Below are 17,930 nucleotides of genomic sequence, written 5' to 3'. Positions count from 1 at the left end.
CTCAGAGAGATTACTATGCAGTTGTTAGGAAAGCTAAGAGTGACTTTTATGCCGAGCGAATCACGAAAGCCAACAACAATAGTAAGGAGCTCTTTTCTTTTGTCAGAAGTTTTATCTCCCCTTGTGCGGAACAAAAGACTTTTCCAGTTTCCACCCAATGGTGTGAGGAGCTATCCTCCTTTTTTATTAATAAAATACAATCCATTCAAGATAGTTTAGGAACGCTTTCGGTGGAGCAGAGGATCTCCTCATCTATAGCTCCCCTGCCTTGCAAACTCATTAGCCCCTCGTTTTCTCAGTTTTCGCCGGCAGAGGATTCCGCCATTCTTAAGTCCCTTAAGTCTGGTTCCCCTTCGGACCGATGCCCAGCAAGAGCCTTAGCAATGGTAGCGGAGATTGTGTACTTGGAAGCTGCCGCCATCATCAATCGATCTCTTCAGTCTGCTTTTGTACAAGCACAATGGAAACAGGCCAAACTTCTTCCTCTTCCTAAAAAATCTACTGCAGACCTCTCTGTACCCACCAACTATCGCCCTATTTCGATGCTGCCTGCGCTGGCCAAAGTGTGCGAAAAGGTGGTCTTTCGCCAGCTTGAGACCTCTGTGGAAACCTCTGGGGCCCTCCACCCAGCCCAATCTGGATATAGAACATCATACAGCACGGAGACCGCGCTGGTAGAAATGGCAGAGGCGATCAGAGAGTGCCTGGACGGGGGCGGCAGAGCGGCCCTGATTTTGTTGGACCTCTCTGCCGCATTCGATGAGGTGCCTCACCAGCTCCTCCTCGCCCGGCTCTCACCATTGGCATTTCTTTTTTTTTGAAAGATTTTTATTGTGCAAAGCAACATGACACAAGCATGGGCCTACAACCACAGGGGCCGGCCGCTAGATTATCTTAGGCGTGGTCGAACATCAGAAAGTATCGGCCGGTAGCCCAGAGGCCTGGTACATACAGTATGAGAGGCTCCGCAACACAGGATGAACTAAGGACATCATGATTTTGCTTTTAGAAAAACACAAGAGAAACAAACAAACAAACAAAGCTCAAGGCGGGAACCACGGTAGATGAAGCCTGCTCCAACGGGGGGGGACCCACAGTAAGGACAAATGACCAGGAAATAGACAGAAACCGCCGGGGGGGCGGGTCAGTGGGGAAGCTGGGGAATCAGAAGAGAAATAGAGTCATCCGGGAATGCCGGATCAGGGGGACGGAGAAAGATCAAGAGTGTCATCCAGTGGGGGTGTGAAAATGTTTCCTCGATAAGCATTCCATTGACTCCAGATTTTATTCCATGCCTTAGGTTTGCCCCTAGCCAAATACACGGTCTTTTCCCGAAACATACACCAGTCCATATTCTCCTTCCACACAGAGACGGAGGGGGCCTGTCGGGAACCCCACCGCTGTGCGATGTCTCTCTTCGCAATCATGTTCCCGAGGGCCGCCCGCCGTGTCTGAGCAACGCTGTAATCATTCGGCTCCCACACATTCAACAAGCATCTCCGAGCCTCAGGTAGCAGAGCAACCCCGGTAACACACTCCATTACAGCATGCACACGAGTCCAATACGCAGCCACATCCCTACACTCCCAGATGATATGAAGGAAAGTGGCACTCGAACCACACCCGCGTTTACACAACCCATCCGGGGAAAAGCCCATGGCAACCAATCGAGGACCAGTAACATAAACACGATGACGAATTTTAAGTTGGACAAGACGGAGATGGGCCGGAATGGCGACCTCCTTCGGGGACGACACCGCCGACTGCCAGTCCTCGTCATCCAACTCCAGCCCGTCCCCAGTCCAGGACACCCTGAGACGCACAAGAAGATCAGCCCGAACATTAATCAGTTTCTTATATATCAACGATATCGTACTATCGGGCAGGTGACCCTCAAGAACACGATCCTCAAGCGGGGAGGACTCGGGAACGTCAGTGCCAGCGGCGAAGACCGATGTCAGAGCATGGCGGATCTGCGCGTACCTAAAGAACTCTCTATCACTTAAATCATACTCCGTCTGAAGGACCGCAAAGGACTTAACCGCACCCTTCACCCAGAGGTCGCCCACTCTGCTTATACCTATCAAGTCCCACTTCTCAAAACCCTTCGATGTCCAGAGGCTTCCCAATTTTTCTGACGCATACAAAGGGGTGGCTCGCGTCAATCGATCGGACCATCCCATGGCTGCATTCGCATCCTTCCACACACGCACCGCAATCCTAGTTGGACCAGTCCAATCCCTCCCCGCTGCCCGAGAGTAGAGTGCCCTATTGTAGTCACCACCCGGCAGTTGATACCTGTCCATCTCAAAAGCAGGGTTCGGACTCGGAGCATACAATGCGTGATTGATAGCGGACAGCTGGGAGGCCCAATAATACCGCCTGATATCCGGGAGCGCTATGCCCCCGTCGTACCAGGGAAGAGTCAATTTTACGAGGGCGATTCGCGCGCGGCCGTCCCAAACGAGCCGTCTCTGCAAGCCCTCCATTTCCCGAAAATAGCTCGCAGGAATGACGTCAAACGAATTCTGGAGAGCATACAGAAATCGAGGCAGGGACATCATTTTAAAAAGTGCGGCGCGGCCGAGTGGCGACAACGGCAATTTACGCCACTGCGCCACGTCTAGTCTCAACCGACGGAGAGGAGGAAGGAGATTATGTTCATAGCGGGCAGCCCGATCCAGAGATATAAAAATTCCTAAATACCTGAAACCAGAACGAGAAATCTGAATGGGGAATCTACTTGGCAACGAGGGAAGGCCACCCGAGATGGCATAGACACAGGATTTCGACCAATTTATGATCAATCCGGAGTTCCTACCAAACGAAGAAAGGACGTCAAACAAGACGTTGAGAGACTTACAAGGAGAAGTGAGATACAAAAGAATATCGTCTGCGTATAACGAAACTCGGTCCTCGAACTCTGGGGCCCACCGGATGCCCTTAATCGACGGCTCCCATCGGAGCCAGGCCGCAGGCGGTTCCAATGCCAGAGCAAAAAGAAGGGGGGATAGCGGGCACCCCCTGTCTGGTGCCCCTCCCAAGAACAAAGGGCGCGGACACCCGACCGTTCATCACAACCTGCGCCAACGGTTGCACCCATCCAACAAATTCCGAACCAAAACCGAATTTCGCAAGGGCGGCCCAAAGATAAGGCCATTCGATCGTATCAAATGCCATCGTGGCGTCCAGGGAGGCCAAGATGGCCGGCTCCGAGAGAGACCCAGCTCTCGCGAGAACGCCGTGCAGCCGCCGCAGGTTAAGGGCAGTGTTGCGATGCGGTATAAAACCGGATTGATCCGGATGGATCAGGTCACAAATAACAGAGAGCAGACGGTTAGCAAGGACCTTAGCAAGAACCTTGGGCTCCGCATTGAGCAGGGAGATGGGCCGGTATGAAGAGCAAAGGTCCAGAGGCTTACCCTCCTTAGGAATGACCACGATCGTTGCCAGTCGCTGGTCACAAGGGAGAGTGCCCAGGTCACGAGACTCCAAAAACATATCACGGAGATACGGAGCAATTATATCAGGCCGTAGTTTGTACATTTCAATAGGCAAGCCGTTCGGGCCCATAGCCTTGCCCGAACGGAGAGAACGGATCGCTGTAGCAATCTCATCCACGGACAGCGGGGCATCCATGCGCCTCCGATCTTCCTCAGAAAGGCAAGGCAACGCGATGTCGCGCAGCAACAAATGAGTCTTCCTCATCCCTGTCAGACACCGGAGAGTACACACCACGAAAATAAGGCGCAAAACACTCCACTATCTCATTCGGGTCAGTCACGTTCACACCATCTAAAGTCTGAATCACAGGAACCACACGACTCGCTCTCTCCCTCTTATCAAGCCATGCAATCAGTTTACCCGCCTTATCCCCAACATCATACAGTTTACCCTGTTGCTCCCTAGACATCGACTTGGCAGCATCAGTAACAAGAGATTTATAATCCAACTGCTTCAGAGCAAGGGCGTGGAGTTTATCCTGGGTGACACTGGATTCTAGGTCAGCTTCCAACCCCAATATCTCATCCTCCAGACACACCACCTCCTGATTCCTGACCTTCTTGGCTTCTGCAATGAGGGATAGGGCCTGTCCACGGATAACAGTCTTAAAGGCCTCCCATAGGGAAATAGAGGAAGAAACAGACCCTTCGTTTTCCAGGAAATAGAGGTCTAGGGACTTTACCAAACTGTTACGAGTTTTGGGATTACTCAAATGCCAGGGGTTAATAGGGGCAACTCGTCCCTCAACACTCATCCCAGTGTCCATACAGAACCACAATGGAGAGTGATCGGAGATGCCCCGAGCCAAGTGCTTGATTTCCCTGACAGAAGAGGATTGGACAGCGGGCATAAGAATGTAATCAAGTCTGGAAAGACCCCCGTGGGCCCCAGAGTGAAAGGTGTACTGACTCTGTGTCGGATGCATCAGTCTCCAGCAATCCACCAGACCAAAAGTATCCAGGAACCCAGGGAGCAATGACTGGGAAGTAGGAATATCCCTGGGGGGGTGACGATCCAAAGTGCCAGACAGTACCGCATTAAAGTCCCCACCCACAAGGAGGGTACCCTCAGGGAGTTCCAGTAACAAACAACCAATATCAGAGAAGGTAGAAGCCTGGAGACCCGGGGGAACGTACACAGTGAGCAAAGTTAGGGTCCTACCCTCCCACCTACCAGCGAGGGTGGCGTAGCACCCTCTATCGTCAAGGATCACATCATCAATCTCGAAAGGGAGAGAAGACCGCACCAAAATGCCCACCCCTCTAGAGCCAGTGGTAAACCCCGAATGAGCAACAAGCCGATAACCCCACCTATTCATGGCACGACACACATTTCCCACCAGATGCGTCTCTTGTAAAAGTACAACGTCAGGCGACAAGCGACGCAGATATTGCAGCACTACACCCCGTTTTATACGGTCTCCCAATCCATTGACATTCCAAGACATCAACCTCAACCCACTACCCCCCACCCCAACAGATAATGCATGAGTTACCCCACAGAGAGCAGAGCATTCGAAAAGTGAAAAAAACCAATACGCCGCCTTGAGAAGAAAAAACAAACTTACAAACATGCCCCCCACCCCCCCACCAACACCCGTTACAACACCCCCCTCCCTGCACCCCTGCAATAGACTAAATATCCTCCCCAACATGAAGTGTGCCTGTCGCCCTAACAGTCCCATTCTACAAAAAGACCCCGGAGGAGGAGAGAGACCCTTCTCCCCCGCCACCCTAAGAAGAACAGCAAGTAGAAACATACATATAAAAACCCCCAGAATCCAGCTGACCAATCTCAAATATCGGGAAAGAGGGACAGAGTCATCAGGTTTAGCGAGGCTCACCACCCTCGGCACCACCAGGGTGCTCAGTGCGATCGCTCCGGGCGGGCAGTGAATCCATCCAGTTACTCACAGGCTCCGGTCGATCAAAGAAAAGCGTCCGTTCCTCGTACTCCACACGAAGCCTAGTAGGGAAAAGCATTGCATATTTCAGGTCCTGATCTCGAAGACGTCGCTTTACCCCCTGAAAACTCATCCTTTGCCTCTGGACGAGCTGAGTAAAGTCCGGGTAAAAGTTGACAGTTGAATTCTCGAATTTCACCGGGCGCCCACCCTCGAAGCCTGCAGGATACCATCACGGTCTCTATAATGAAAAAGTTTTGCGATGATAGGCCTCGGAGGGGCGCCCAGTTTGGGCTTACCACCCGGGACTCGGTGGGCACATTCCACGGCAAAGAACTTGCTTAGACCAGAAGGGGCAAGATGGTTCAGGACAAGATCCTCGACCAGGAGATCAGTCGGGAGATCTCTGGAATCCTCTGGAACACCTATGACGCGAATGTTATTGCGCCTTGCCCTGTTTTCAAAATCCTCCAACCGTTGAGACAGGAGATCATCAGCCGATTTCAGCGTGCCAGTCTCGGTCTGAAGCTCAGATACGTCAGCCGTAAGGCTAGTAGTCTTAAGGTCCAACGATTTCACCTTCTCGTTGGTTTTAGCCAGGTCAGCTCTGATCAGGGTGATATCGATCGCCACGTGTCGATTTTACTGGCAAGAGCCTCATACTGTTGGCCTATGGTCTCCTTAATACTGGCAATGGCGCCCATGATATCCTGGAGAGACAGCTCCGTAGAGTCGATGGAATCGTCCTTAGGGTCCCCCGGGGGCTGGCTGGTGCCACCAGGAGAACCTTTGGATAAGGTGTACCGGTCCATAACGTTGGTTTGGACCGGGCCTCCTCGGAGGGGCGTCTTAGTCTTCCGTTTCTCGACGTCGATCCTGGCAGTCATGCTGGAAGATGCGCCCCGGCGGGACCCGTGGGACCTGGTGAAAATGGCCGCTAGCGGGCAAGGCGACTACAGTCCACAATTTCAGGTTCGCTCGACCAAAGCAGAATCGCAGCCAGACCGATCGCCTAAGGAGCCAGAAGCACACGCCAACCGAGCCGGCCGAATCCCGATGGGAGCTGTTCCGCAGTTTGACAATGCCAGAAATCGAAAGCAAAACTGAAAGTTAAGGCAGGGCGACTAGGGGACAACCCCTCCGCCGATGTTGTTCAACTCTGTCCCGGCGTTACAATCCACCAAGACCCCGGCTCACCTTCGGGCGGGCCTCAAAAGTTCAAAACAACTCGGTTACGGTTCCCAAAGTCCAAATCAAAATTTGAAAAGAGTTATGGCATCAGCCAAGGTTCCTCAGCAACGAGCTGTCCAGAAATTCAGGATTTGGTCAGGATGAGGTGCAAAGAGTGGCGAAGGTCCGGGGAGCTCTGTGCTCACGCGGCCATCACGGACGCTCGCGTAGCTCCTCCCCCCACCATTGGCATTTCTGGTGCTGTGTGGGCTTGGTTAAAATCTTTTTTGGATGAGTGCACCCAGCAGGTCTGGATGTCCCCCTTTTCATCCTCTGCCAGGAAGCTATCGACCGGAGTCCCTCAGGGCTCAACCCTGAGTCCTCTGCTTTTTAATATCTATCTGACTCCTTTGATCTTCCTGGCAGAAGAGCTGGGCGCCAAAATCATGGCATACGCCGATGACACCCAGCTACTATTCACTTAGAAAGGCTCCGACCTGGGCACTGGTGTTGCACAGAGGTGCCTCTCAGCTGTGTTCACATGGTTGGCACAGGCCCAACTCAAGTGCAATGAAAAGAAATCCGAGATATTGCTGTATGGCCAGTTCCCTCCGCTCTTCAGAGAAGCCCTGTGGCCTCCGGATTTCCCTTGTCCATGCTCTGAGGGTGGCCCAGGAAAGAATTTAGGGGTATGGTTCGGAGATAATCTTCGGTTTTCAGACCATATCAAAAAACGTACGGGTGTCTGTTTTGGCACCCTTAAGATTCTGAGAAGGTAGTTTCCTATGCTTCCGTGGCCGGCTAAGGAAATGGTGGCTCGGGCCCTTATCCTTTCCCGGCTCGACTATGACAACGCTTTATTCATCGGTTTCCCCGGCTACTTGATGAATAAACTAGAATTGATTCAGAATGCGGTGGCCAGACTCTTATTTAATATCGCTAAGAGATCCAGTGTGAGGCTACACCTGCGTGACCTACACTGGCTTCCCGTGGCTCAGCGGGTGCAGTTTAAGGCTCTCACACTGGCCCATAGAGCCCTGCACGACTTGGGACCATCTTACATCAAGAAGCACGTGGATTTTTATAATCCCGACCGCTCCTTGCGCTCTGCTTCTCTTCGATTGATGACCACTCCCCGGTTTCATCGCAGTAGGATGGGGGCCAGTCGCTTTCGGTAAAAGTATCCATCTTATGGAACAATCTACCTGACAAACTGTGGCACACACTGGATTTCCGCATTTTTAAGAAGTTACTTAAAACTCACCTTTTAAACCATCCCACTTTACTCTCTAGGCCTCAGTCAATTTTTTAAGCGCCAGGACACTCCTGAGTATTTGTGCGCGCTACAAATCATCTATAACATAACATAACATTATAGCATATGTGAAGACATATCTTTATGAGCAGATAAGACCCTTTTAATGTCTAGTTTCATTACTAGATATAAGTGAACAGGGAAGCCATCTTAAGGTATGTACTGGGGACTGGTTAAAACGAGTTTCCCAACTACATAATGGCTTCACTGAAACCTGTGGTGTTTGGTATCAAACACCTTGTATTAATAAACCCATACTGATCCCAGTGATGGATTTATGAATACATGCACCCAGAGAGTACCTTAGAGGTACCCCTGAAACGTACTAGTCCTCTAGTGTGCTGGCTGACTAGTCTGGTCCAGCCTGCCTCGACAGACTAGTTTCTGACCCCCTAAAAAGTGAGAGCCCCGCTGTCGGAGGTCAGAAACAATGCCTGCTCTGGCAGATGTTGTTTACACCTCCAGCAAGTAGGCTAGTAAATTAGAATGTCAAGGCTGGAAGCTTCAAAGAGCATATTGCTTTTGATATGCAAGCCTGCCTTCCCCCAGACCTGGAAGATTCCACCCCTGCCCTGAGTCTCTTTTTGCAACCGGAGAAGCAGGAAATGAGCTAAGCAGGAGGTGTGTTCCACTGCCAGGCTAGACACACCTCTAGGGTGGGCAGCCTGAAGTGAACACAAAAATTTGGATTCCACCATCTTGTGTGTGATGGAATTAAGAACTCTGGGACAGGGTGAGGCCCACTCCCCACAAGAAGTTGTCCTCTAGGTGGTATAGTGACCCCAAGGGTAAGTAACCCACTGGCTACTACCCTTCGCTCACCTAAATGAGTATTTAGGTGGCCCCCTGACACATTGAAATCCGATTTGACTACTGGGAACAAAGGAAGAAAGGAGGAGGACCGAAGAGAGCGAGAACTAATGACCTGCACCATGGATTGGTGCAAAACCCTGCCCTTCTGCTTGCACTTCAACTATCGCTGGGACCGACTTTGCCAAGAGCTGGACACACTTCCCAAAACACTTAGGGGAATGCCCAGGACCTCAACAACAGAGAAAGATCTCGCTTGGAGTAGTGGAACTGCTCCCCTGCATCAGCAGGCACCTCAAACATCTGCTGGTCCACTATGTTGCTGGCCATCGGCATCACTAAAGGAGCAGCGCAACAAGAGAAAGGTTTAAGTGCTCCAGGAGGTCAGATTAATCTCCGTGCCAAGTTTGGAGACGCCAGGACCTGCCAAGCACCAATACCCTAGGAACCGGAGGAGTTGCAGCAACCAAGGCTTGTTGATGGTCCAGTCCTGCCTCTGATAGCACAAAGCAAGATAACCATCGAGAGACGTCTGGATCCACCAGGCCAGCACCGACAGTGGCCCTGCTGTCTTTTTTTCCCCTCTTCACCAGGTTACCAAGTCCTAGAGTGTGCCTCTAACCAACTGCTACCCAATGCCTCAAAGCCCCCTGCACCGGCACTCGGCAATGGTGCCAATGGGGTCCTGAGACCTTCAAGAGCTGAACCCACCCTTGGATTTGGCCAGACTGGTCCCCCAGTCGCCGCATGCATCCTGTTTCTGCAGGAAATGAGAACAGCAAGAGTCTTCAGCAGAGTAACCCACCAGACACTGCACCACTGCACATGAGCCCCCCAGCCCAAGTTCAAGTGGACCAATTGTGTCCCTGTCTGCTCAAGACCCTCAAGACTTGAGCCCCCCTGTAGGTCTGCCAGATAGGCCCCCTAGTCCCTGCTTGCAACCTCTTTTGACAGGTACCGTTCCCCTTTGGATTAAACAGGGCACCTGATGCCGAAAACCACCCCTGCACTTGGACGCCCCAGAGCCGACCGAGGTGACCTGTTGGTGCAGCCTTGGACCTTGCCCCATACTTACCTAAACTCCAGAAGAAAAGTCCTGCAAGTCGTTGCCAAGTGACCGAATGCAGTAAGTTTTACTCTATAGGATAACATCACAGATTTAAGGATACAATACAGTGCATTTCTAAGTCTTGAAAAATTATCTCACAAAGTACTTGATTAAGATGATCTTGGTGTTTAAATTTGTGTAGAAATCTGTTTTTTTTTTTTATAAATTGGTGTCCGATTTCTTAGTGTGCCCCCCACTTTCTGACTATGTATGTGCAATAAATGCTTAACACTATCCTCTGATAAGCCCAACTGCTTGCCCACACTACCACAAAAGAGAGCATTTGGGATTGTTATCATAACCCCTGTAAGCCAGTAAGGGCCACCTAGACTCTGCACATTGTACCTCATTTTGATGCCCTATATAGAGATCTAGCTTCCTACACTGGGGACTTCTAGGAAGTGTGGCTTATGTCTGGCACTTAAAAGTGGTGCGGATTGAAAGGATTGTGTGTGCATCTGCACTGCGGAAGCAGGGCCCTGACACAGGGTAGAAAAGCATAGCAGTTCCGCAGAATACAGTGCTTTATGCAAGAGTAAAATGAGTGCTCTAAACAGTGAGCCCAAAGGGGGACTGTGATACTCCACCACACTCGGTGTACAGGAATAATATCAGCACATCATAAAATGCGCCACCTGGTGAACACTTTTGAGACAGACAAATTTAACAGAAGTCTCAACAGGTATCGAAGCTGACAGAATGAAGTAGATGGATAGAATAATGTGCCGTATGCTGTGGGATTGATTCCTAGGTCTTATGGGTTCCTTACGGTTCTTCTGATTTGTATCAGAGGGTTTGGGAAATGAATTGGTTTTACATTGTCTCTTTGCGTGGCATATGTAGTCAGTATTACAAAAAAGAGACGCATAATATTCACTGATAGACCTGAAAAATAATTACTGTGTGTTATTTAGTCAAAAAGGGGTCCTGAAATTTCTAGATTAACTCGAGATGAATTTCTGTTTTACAGGAGCTGCTGTGCTGAGGGTTCCTGCACTGTATGGAGAAGTGGAAAGACTGAATGAAAATCCAGTGACTGTGCTGTTTGACAGTGTGCAACACAGCCACAAGTATGCCAGTCTGGATCACGTGCAACAGAGATACCCTACCCACGCCAAGGATGTGGCCACTGTTTGCCTGCAGCTTTCTCAAAGGAAACTGGAGGTAATGATGTCAAAAGCAGGAATGTTGTTATTAATTGTATTTTATAGTGCTCTTCTTTATTTTAACTATGTGTTCTTTATGTTTTTCAATGTGTTTCATCTTAGAATATATTTATAAAGTACCAAGGAGGCATCCAGGGTGAGGGAAAGGAACTGTGAGATTCAGCAGTTTTTGGAGAGGGTTAGTGAGAGTAGAACTTAGCATTTTACCAACATATTTATTTTTAGGTAGCACTACACCTAATACAACCTTCATGCTAATTGACGTCATATTCACGGGTTGAAAGCTTAAGGGAAGATAGATTGATAGTCATTGATATGGCCTTTAACACCCTGCTAAACTAAACAAATGCCCAAAACCTGCACTCTCCCTAAAAACTAATGCTTTCTCTAAGTTGCTTGTGAGTCGTAAGGTAGTCTGCGTTGTTGCACTTTTCTCTCTGTAGGACAAGATGAAAATCTGCGTGCTCACAGGTATCCAAGGTACCCAATTACTAATAACAAAATCCAGTCCATAGAACTTCTGAAAACATCTTAATGGGGCAGTCACTGATCGAGCCTTTATCAAATTCCGCTAAGGCTGAGCCATAACCCATTGACACACTTCTGCATCTGCCTTAAATTTCCCTCTTGTGGAAAGCATTTGTAGACCCTTGCCTAAAATCAGTTTGGGTTGTAAGGGGTGCTGGATCAATGCTCTCAACTGCTGCTGGTAAGTGGTGCTATCATGTGCTAAAAGCCATGAACTAGGTTTAAAGCAGTGTTAGAGATTGTCTAATTTGGCTGATTTGGGTAAACATGACTGAGAGGGACAGTGTAAAGCTGTGGACATCTACAACTGAGAATCCAGTGTTTTTTCCTTCTATGAATAGTATGTAAGGTCACCTCTTTTTGGCATTCACGCAGATTCCGCTATATATTAAACATCAAGTGTTTATTGCTGATACGATAAAAATATTTCCTCCTTGCGAGGAAAACGTTTTGAATGGTTGTTATGTACTTCCTATATTTCTTCCACTTGGATGTGAATTTCAGTGTTGCAATTATAAATCTCTAGCGGCGAAAAATGATGAATTTACCATTAGCAGATTTTATAGGGGAGGCTCCTCTGTAATGGCTGAGGAGCTTTGCCCCACTTAATCAGTCAGCGGAAAATAAAATGATAATATAACAATATTATCATTTATTTTTCCACTGACTGACTGACTGGGGAAGTCTTGGGTGGGGTGGGGTGGGGCCTGGCATGGCAGGGAGGAGGGGGTAGTGTGCACTGTAAAGTTTGCATGTCTGTTTGGCTTTCGTCTTATGCCAGCCAAACAGACATGCGCACTTAGGTTTCTCCAACCCGAGTTGCACAGCCGGGTTGGAGAAACACCACAGGCACAAAGGCACAGTATGAGAGGCAAACAAGGTTCCTCAGACCAATCCTGGAGCTGCTCTCATACTATGAGCAGCATCTGGATTGCGTGGGGGGGCTGTTGGGGCGGACTTCTGGGACAGCATCAGGAGTGAGGAGGAGCACTGATGAGCCAGCGACTGGATAGGCAAGTTTAAAAAAAATAACATCTCCTTTATCCCCTCCCTCCACCCCCTCACTAGAGTTTCTATGGCGGCCATCACAGGTAGATTCTATCAAGAGTTGGGACACAACCTGCTCAACAGAATAATATGAACTTAGAAACTCAGGTGGACAAAAGGCCCATTAAGATAATATTTCTTTCTGCCGCCAGCGTTTGCGTAATTATCTAGTGAAAGTTCAATGATTCTTTAAAAGATAATTGAAAACTAAATTCAGACTTTGCCAGTCTCCTTTACGAAAAGAGTTGAACATTGCTCTAAACATGAACAAGAAGTAATGAGTTGTCAGCCCTTTATACTTTTTCCTTACATTGAGGTTTAGCTGTCTAGCGAGAGCTCATGTCATCAAACAGCCAGACAACACATACCCCACAATATACACATACACAAAAATGGACAGCCTGTTTATGCGTGTGGTCACTGTAGTTCAGCTGGACTTAGCCATTTTCTCATTGGACTGCCCATCAACATCCTCCTACAGAATTGTAGATGTGAACACTTTAAATAGTTTCACACACTCACTGGCTATAGTTCTGTTATTTTTTAAATTATATATATTATAGTTATTTCTGTTTTCCCTAATTGCATCACAGAATATTACTTGAATCGTAGCTCATGCTACAGGTAGATAAGTGGTCCTGCATGCTGATGTCCGTTCCTTACTTTCCGCACCACCAGACGCGGATCCGGAACCCTCTCATCTCTCAGAAACTCATAGATCAATATTTTTGTCTGACTTTCTCAGTGTGCAAGGGGTGTCACTCCCAAAAACGAAGCTTTAAGCCCTGTAGCGACTGTCACAAATAAAATTCTGTGATAGATCTCCCTCAGGTGTGCTTGTGATAGAGTCCCGACTCTAAGGCCTGCAATGACTGTGCATCGAAGAACCCGAAGGCCATCAGGGACAGCGTGGCAAAGCTTTACATCACAAAGCACAGGAAGACACCAACATAACCAGTCTAAGTCACGATCTAAGTCCAAGGTTCAACCCTGGTATCCTTTTTGTTCCAGGAGTCGCTGAATCCGCTCCAGATAATGGTTTCAGTCGAGTTCTAAATCTTCCAGTAATTCAGAGAAGAAACATGAAAAAGTCAAGCAAGACTCTAGTCCCTCTCGCATTCACCTGAGTGGGGGTGTCCCATGCATATCGATCTTGCTCCTGGAGTCACTACACATCGTCGCCGATCCCGCAATGGGTTCTGGTACAAACTGAGTTTCCAGGGCCATTCAACACTCCAAAACATATCGAAGAGGTCCGTGGGACCATGCTCCGACTCTTTGAAGCCTTGTTAACTCACTTGGTTGCACCTTCGGGCCCCAAAGAGCCGAGAAGCCTTCCATCTGGAATGCCACCAACCGCTTTTTCCTTGGCACCTTCTGGACCCTTCGAGCCTGTCACGACTCCTCCGCTCCAAGCCTGACCCTGTCTCTGGTGCCATAGTCAATGCCAATCCCTGGAACTTTGCTCTGGTGGCAAATCCATTGATGCTAAACGCGAAGATACCTATGGTACTCTGCACCTCTGAGTCGGCACCAGTCTGACCTCAACCGTAACCGCACCCAACAACAGTTGAGGCACCGCTTCCCCCACTAGACCTACAGCCTCCACAAGGAAAAAATACACAGCCGATTCTCCCTTTTCGGCACAGACTCAGACAATGATTATAACACAGGTGATAAGTTTGCTCAACCTTATCAAGATGTCAACCGTTAAGACTTGTAGGAGGCTACGGGTCTCGATACCTACACTGAAACTGTTCTTCTTTCACCCCCTGGTCCGGCCACAGAGGAATCCTCTTCCTATGCCATGGTAAATCCTAGGACGGTTGAAGTCCTTGAGTCCTCTAGCTCTCAACCTTGGAGGTCAAGAGTAATGTGTTCACAGCAGTCCTCCAGCCGAGGCGAAAATTCTATGAGCTCCTTTTACCATTTAATGAGGCACTGACCAAGACCTTGTTGAGGGTTTGGGCCAAACCTTGCTCTGGCCCCACAGTCAACTGACAGACGCCATCACCCTGCCTTGGGCGGCCCTGCTTACCTCTCTCAGCACTCTTCCTCCAAACGTTCAGTGGTGCAGGCATCCACAGGCAGATCTAACCCCAACACTTTTCTGATTACTCCAGACAGGTGTATACATTTGGGAAGCACATTTTTCTTCCTTCAGCCTAGCTCTCTGTTCTGTAAATGCTACCTACCTCCTGGAAAGCTATTCCCATGCCCTTTGGGACTCTGTGGCTCAAGTTCTCCCTGAGGTCTCAGAAGATCTCTGTTCACTCCTTGCCCAGGCCATCCAAGATGATTGTCATGCAGTCAAGTCCACAGTTCATTGTGGCTTGGATTCCACTGTGGTAAATGAAGATGCAAGCTAGCCAGTAGTATGGTGAAACAGGATAAGGTTTACTCTCAAATTAGTAGTCTCAGGTTACAAGTAGAAGGTGGTAGTAGGTAAGCGGTAAGGCCCCACCGAGAGCAGCGTTCTTGCTGCTCAGCCCACGCATTCCAAATAACAGTCACTCTGGCTGAGCAGCAGGGGGCATATAACTAAGGAGAGAAAGCATGGCCAAGACATGAAGATACCACACACCTCCCTTTTGAATGGAAAAAATAGAAAATGCAAATCCTAGTAAGAAAGTAATACATAAAACCCATGGGATGAGCACAAGACAGGGTAATAAATTATTTTATTACAGAATATGGTAATACTCAAAATCATAACAAGAAGACATATGGTGTAAAAATTAAATCCTACAATACATAAAAAAAATGGACCAGGAAAGGAAATAATGATACAAGGTCAAGAATGACACATACATACATCACACTAAAGTCACCAGCTCTACATATTAGCACAAAGGTGCAATAAGCGTGCCCCACAGGGTGCCATACATCTGCCTTATCAACCAACCACACAAGAAGATTTCAGAAAGTGCAATACATATCCCCAAAGCAAAAGGGTTGGGTGCACAAAAAATGCCCCATCAACAGTACTAGTAGGAAGTTGTAATGTAATATTGTTTGGGTAGGAACTCGCCAACCCATCACAATGTAACTTTAGGGTGCAAGTAAAAATTCCCCAATACATGTAAACGTAAGTATGGTTAAGGTACAACTTAAATGCCTATCACCAGCAACATAAATGTAAGTACAGTTTGGGTGCAAAACAGGTGCCCCATCACCAGCAACTGTAAGAAATGTCTGGATGTAAACACTCATGCCTGAATAAAAGTAAAAGCATGTATGGTTTGGGTGCAATGATGTGCCCCATCATCAGCAACAGTATGTAATGTCTGGGTATGAACACTCATGCCCAAGTAAAAGCAAAAGCACGTATAATTTGAGCACAAAAGACTCACCCATAACCAGAAACATTAAGCAGGTTTTGAGAGCAACCAACATGCCCCAGCACCATTAAATGTAAGTACAGTTTGGGTTGAAGCTTCCCTGCCCCATCAGAAGTAACTGAAAATTGTTTGGGATGCCATAAACCTGACCCAACACAAGTAATAGTAAGCAACATTTGGGTGAAAAACATAACCTCCACAACAAGAAACATAAGTAACATTTGCATAAGGTGCAACACTCACACCGTATACTGCCTAACACACAAACAGCACACTGGGGTTTACTACTTAGAAATTTAAGGATAACATTTATTAATCAAATGAACAGATACTGTTTCTAAAAATGTATGCTTGCTGTAAATGCCAACCATAATGGAATATAGTCAATGGCAAAATAAGCATTGCAGAAATTAAACATTCAAAATTAAGAATGGTACACAAATAAATGTCAGCACAAATTCATATAGCATACAAAAAGTCCATGACTGCTCACCTGAAGATGTTCATAAAACTACATTTGTAAATATGCAAATAAAAAGAATTTGTCAACCGAAACCACTGAGGTGACTAAACCCTCCTGCGTGGACATTTCTGATCAAATGGAAAAGGAAGAAAAGTGATGGTCCACGCCTGGACTTTGCTTTGTGTCCCTCAGCGCAGTTCCAAAACCCCTTACCCAAACGGTTTGGTCAGGAAAGCTTGCAGAAAGTACTTCATACAAGGAATGGGCTACACAACAGTTTGATTCTTTCCCATACGTATTCTTCATCTAGTGTCAGTAGAATGAGCTGAAGACAAGGTTGCAGGTCAGGAATATGACGCAGCAGGGACATGATACATGCTGCTGCCCAACACCAACACACGCAGCCATATTACGGTGCCTCTATACTGCGTGAGCTTAACCTGGCAATCTCCTGATGCCGTTCCCGTTCTAGTCCTTTTTTCCCCTTTCCAACAGCATTGCAAAGCTACGCATGCTCCATCACATGCAACTTCAGCAAAATGCAAAATAATGCTGATGTGACAGCTCCCACCGGCCGTGAGTTCCACACTTGTGAGTTCACAGCACCATGTGTCTTCTTTGACTTCTACTGCACTTCACACGCGTCTAGTGAGAAGTGCCCGGCAGCCCATACGGCCTTTTTTAAATGTGCAACAACCCTTGCACTACCAACGGTATCCAATTTAGGGGTAAGGGACAAAATTCACTCATTGCCTGTGATTTCTTGCATTCTCAGAGTCAGGATAAAACAACCACTTGGCAAATGAAGCAGGTTGTCACTGGTGACATCACCAATATGTCAGAGCAATGAAGTGCTGCCAATTGCTCACCTCCTGTTCTTCTCAGCTTGACACTTAACTGTATTCCTTTCACCAGCAGGGCTGTCAGTTACATTCCTCGTGTATTGGTAAACGATGAGGTGCTGCACAGGCCATCTTCTCTGTTGTTGGTACAAAATTCCACAGAAAGTCTGCTTTGCTTGTTGATAAAAAGTTGAAAATAAGGTTACATGCCCCAAACTGCAGACTGTCATCTGTAAGAGACACCGGTGGGGCCTTTAGGGTGTTTTAATTCCTTCAGGTTACACTTGTGTACGTTCAGTTTTAGTATTAGGTCTCTTGTGTAGCTTCAGGTAATCTTCAGTTTTAATCTCTTCTCCTCATGTTCCTTGCAGAAGCCTTTTCTTTACCCTTTGTTCTTTCCACTCGTTGCCTTTGTGGCAAATAAAGATGCAAGATAGCCAGTAGCATAGGTGAAATAGGATAATTTAGCAATGAGGGGAAAAGGTACCCCCCCTAGGAAATTATTTAAAGTCCAGCAAAAGGGGGAGTCCAACTATCAAAACACAAGAAATTCCTACTTGACCTATATCGCTTCAATATTGGCCCTACATACCCAACATCTTGACCACCAACTGCTACAGAGGCAACAGCATGTGATTTAATACATCTGTATTTTATTACATTTTTTGATAATTTTTATCTTAACGGTATTCCTACCACTTGTCTAAAACAATTTTTTCTAAATATGTTTCTT

At 47.8% G+C, this 17,930-nt stretch overlaps 1 protein-coding gene across 2 annotated transcripts in view; it reads left to right on the top strand.

The window, feature by feature from the left end:
* The window catches only part of MAT2B (methionine adenosyltransferase 2 non-catalytic beta subunit), a 428,529-nt gene that overhangs the window by 276,745 nt on the left and 133,854 nt on the right, over positions 1 to 17,930 (top strand). For both annotated transcript variants that reach the window (XM_078653399.1, XM_078653398.1), the window contains exon 5: positions 10,781 to 10,974. In XM_078653399.1, coding sequence (XP_078509525.1) covers positions 10,781 to 10,974 — 194 coding nt within the window. The remainder of the gene's footprint in view (positions 1 to 10,780; positions 10,975 to 17,930) is intronic.

Source organism: Lissotriton helveticus, chromosome 7 (genome assembly GCF_964261635.1).
Source record: "Lissotriton helveticus chromosome 7, aLisHel1.1, whole genome shotgun sequence".
NCBI lineage: Eukaryota > Metazoa > Chordata > Amphibia > Caudata > Salamandridae > Lissotriton > Lissotriton helveticus.
The sequence above is the reverse complement of the archived record's forward strand: the minus strand, read 5'-3'. Positions and strand labels throughout refer to the sequence as shown.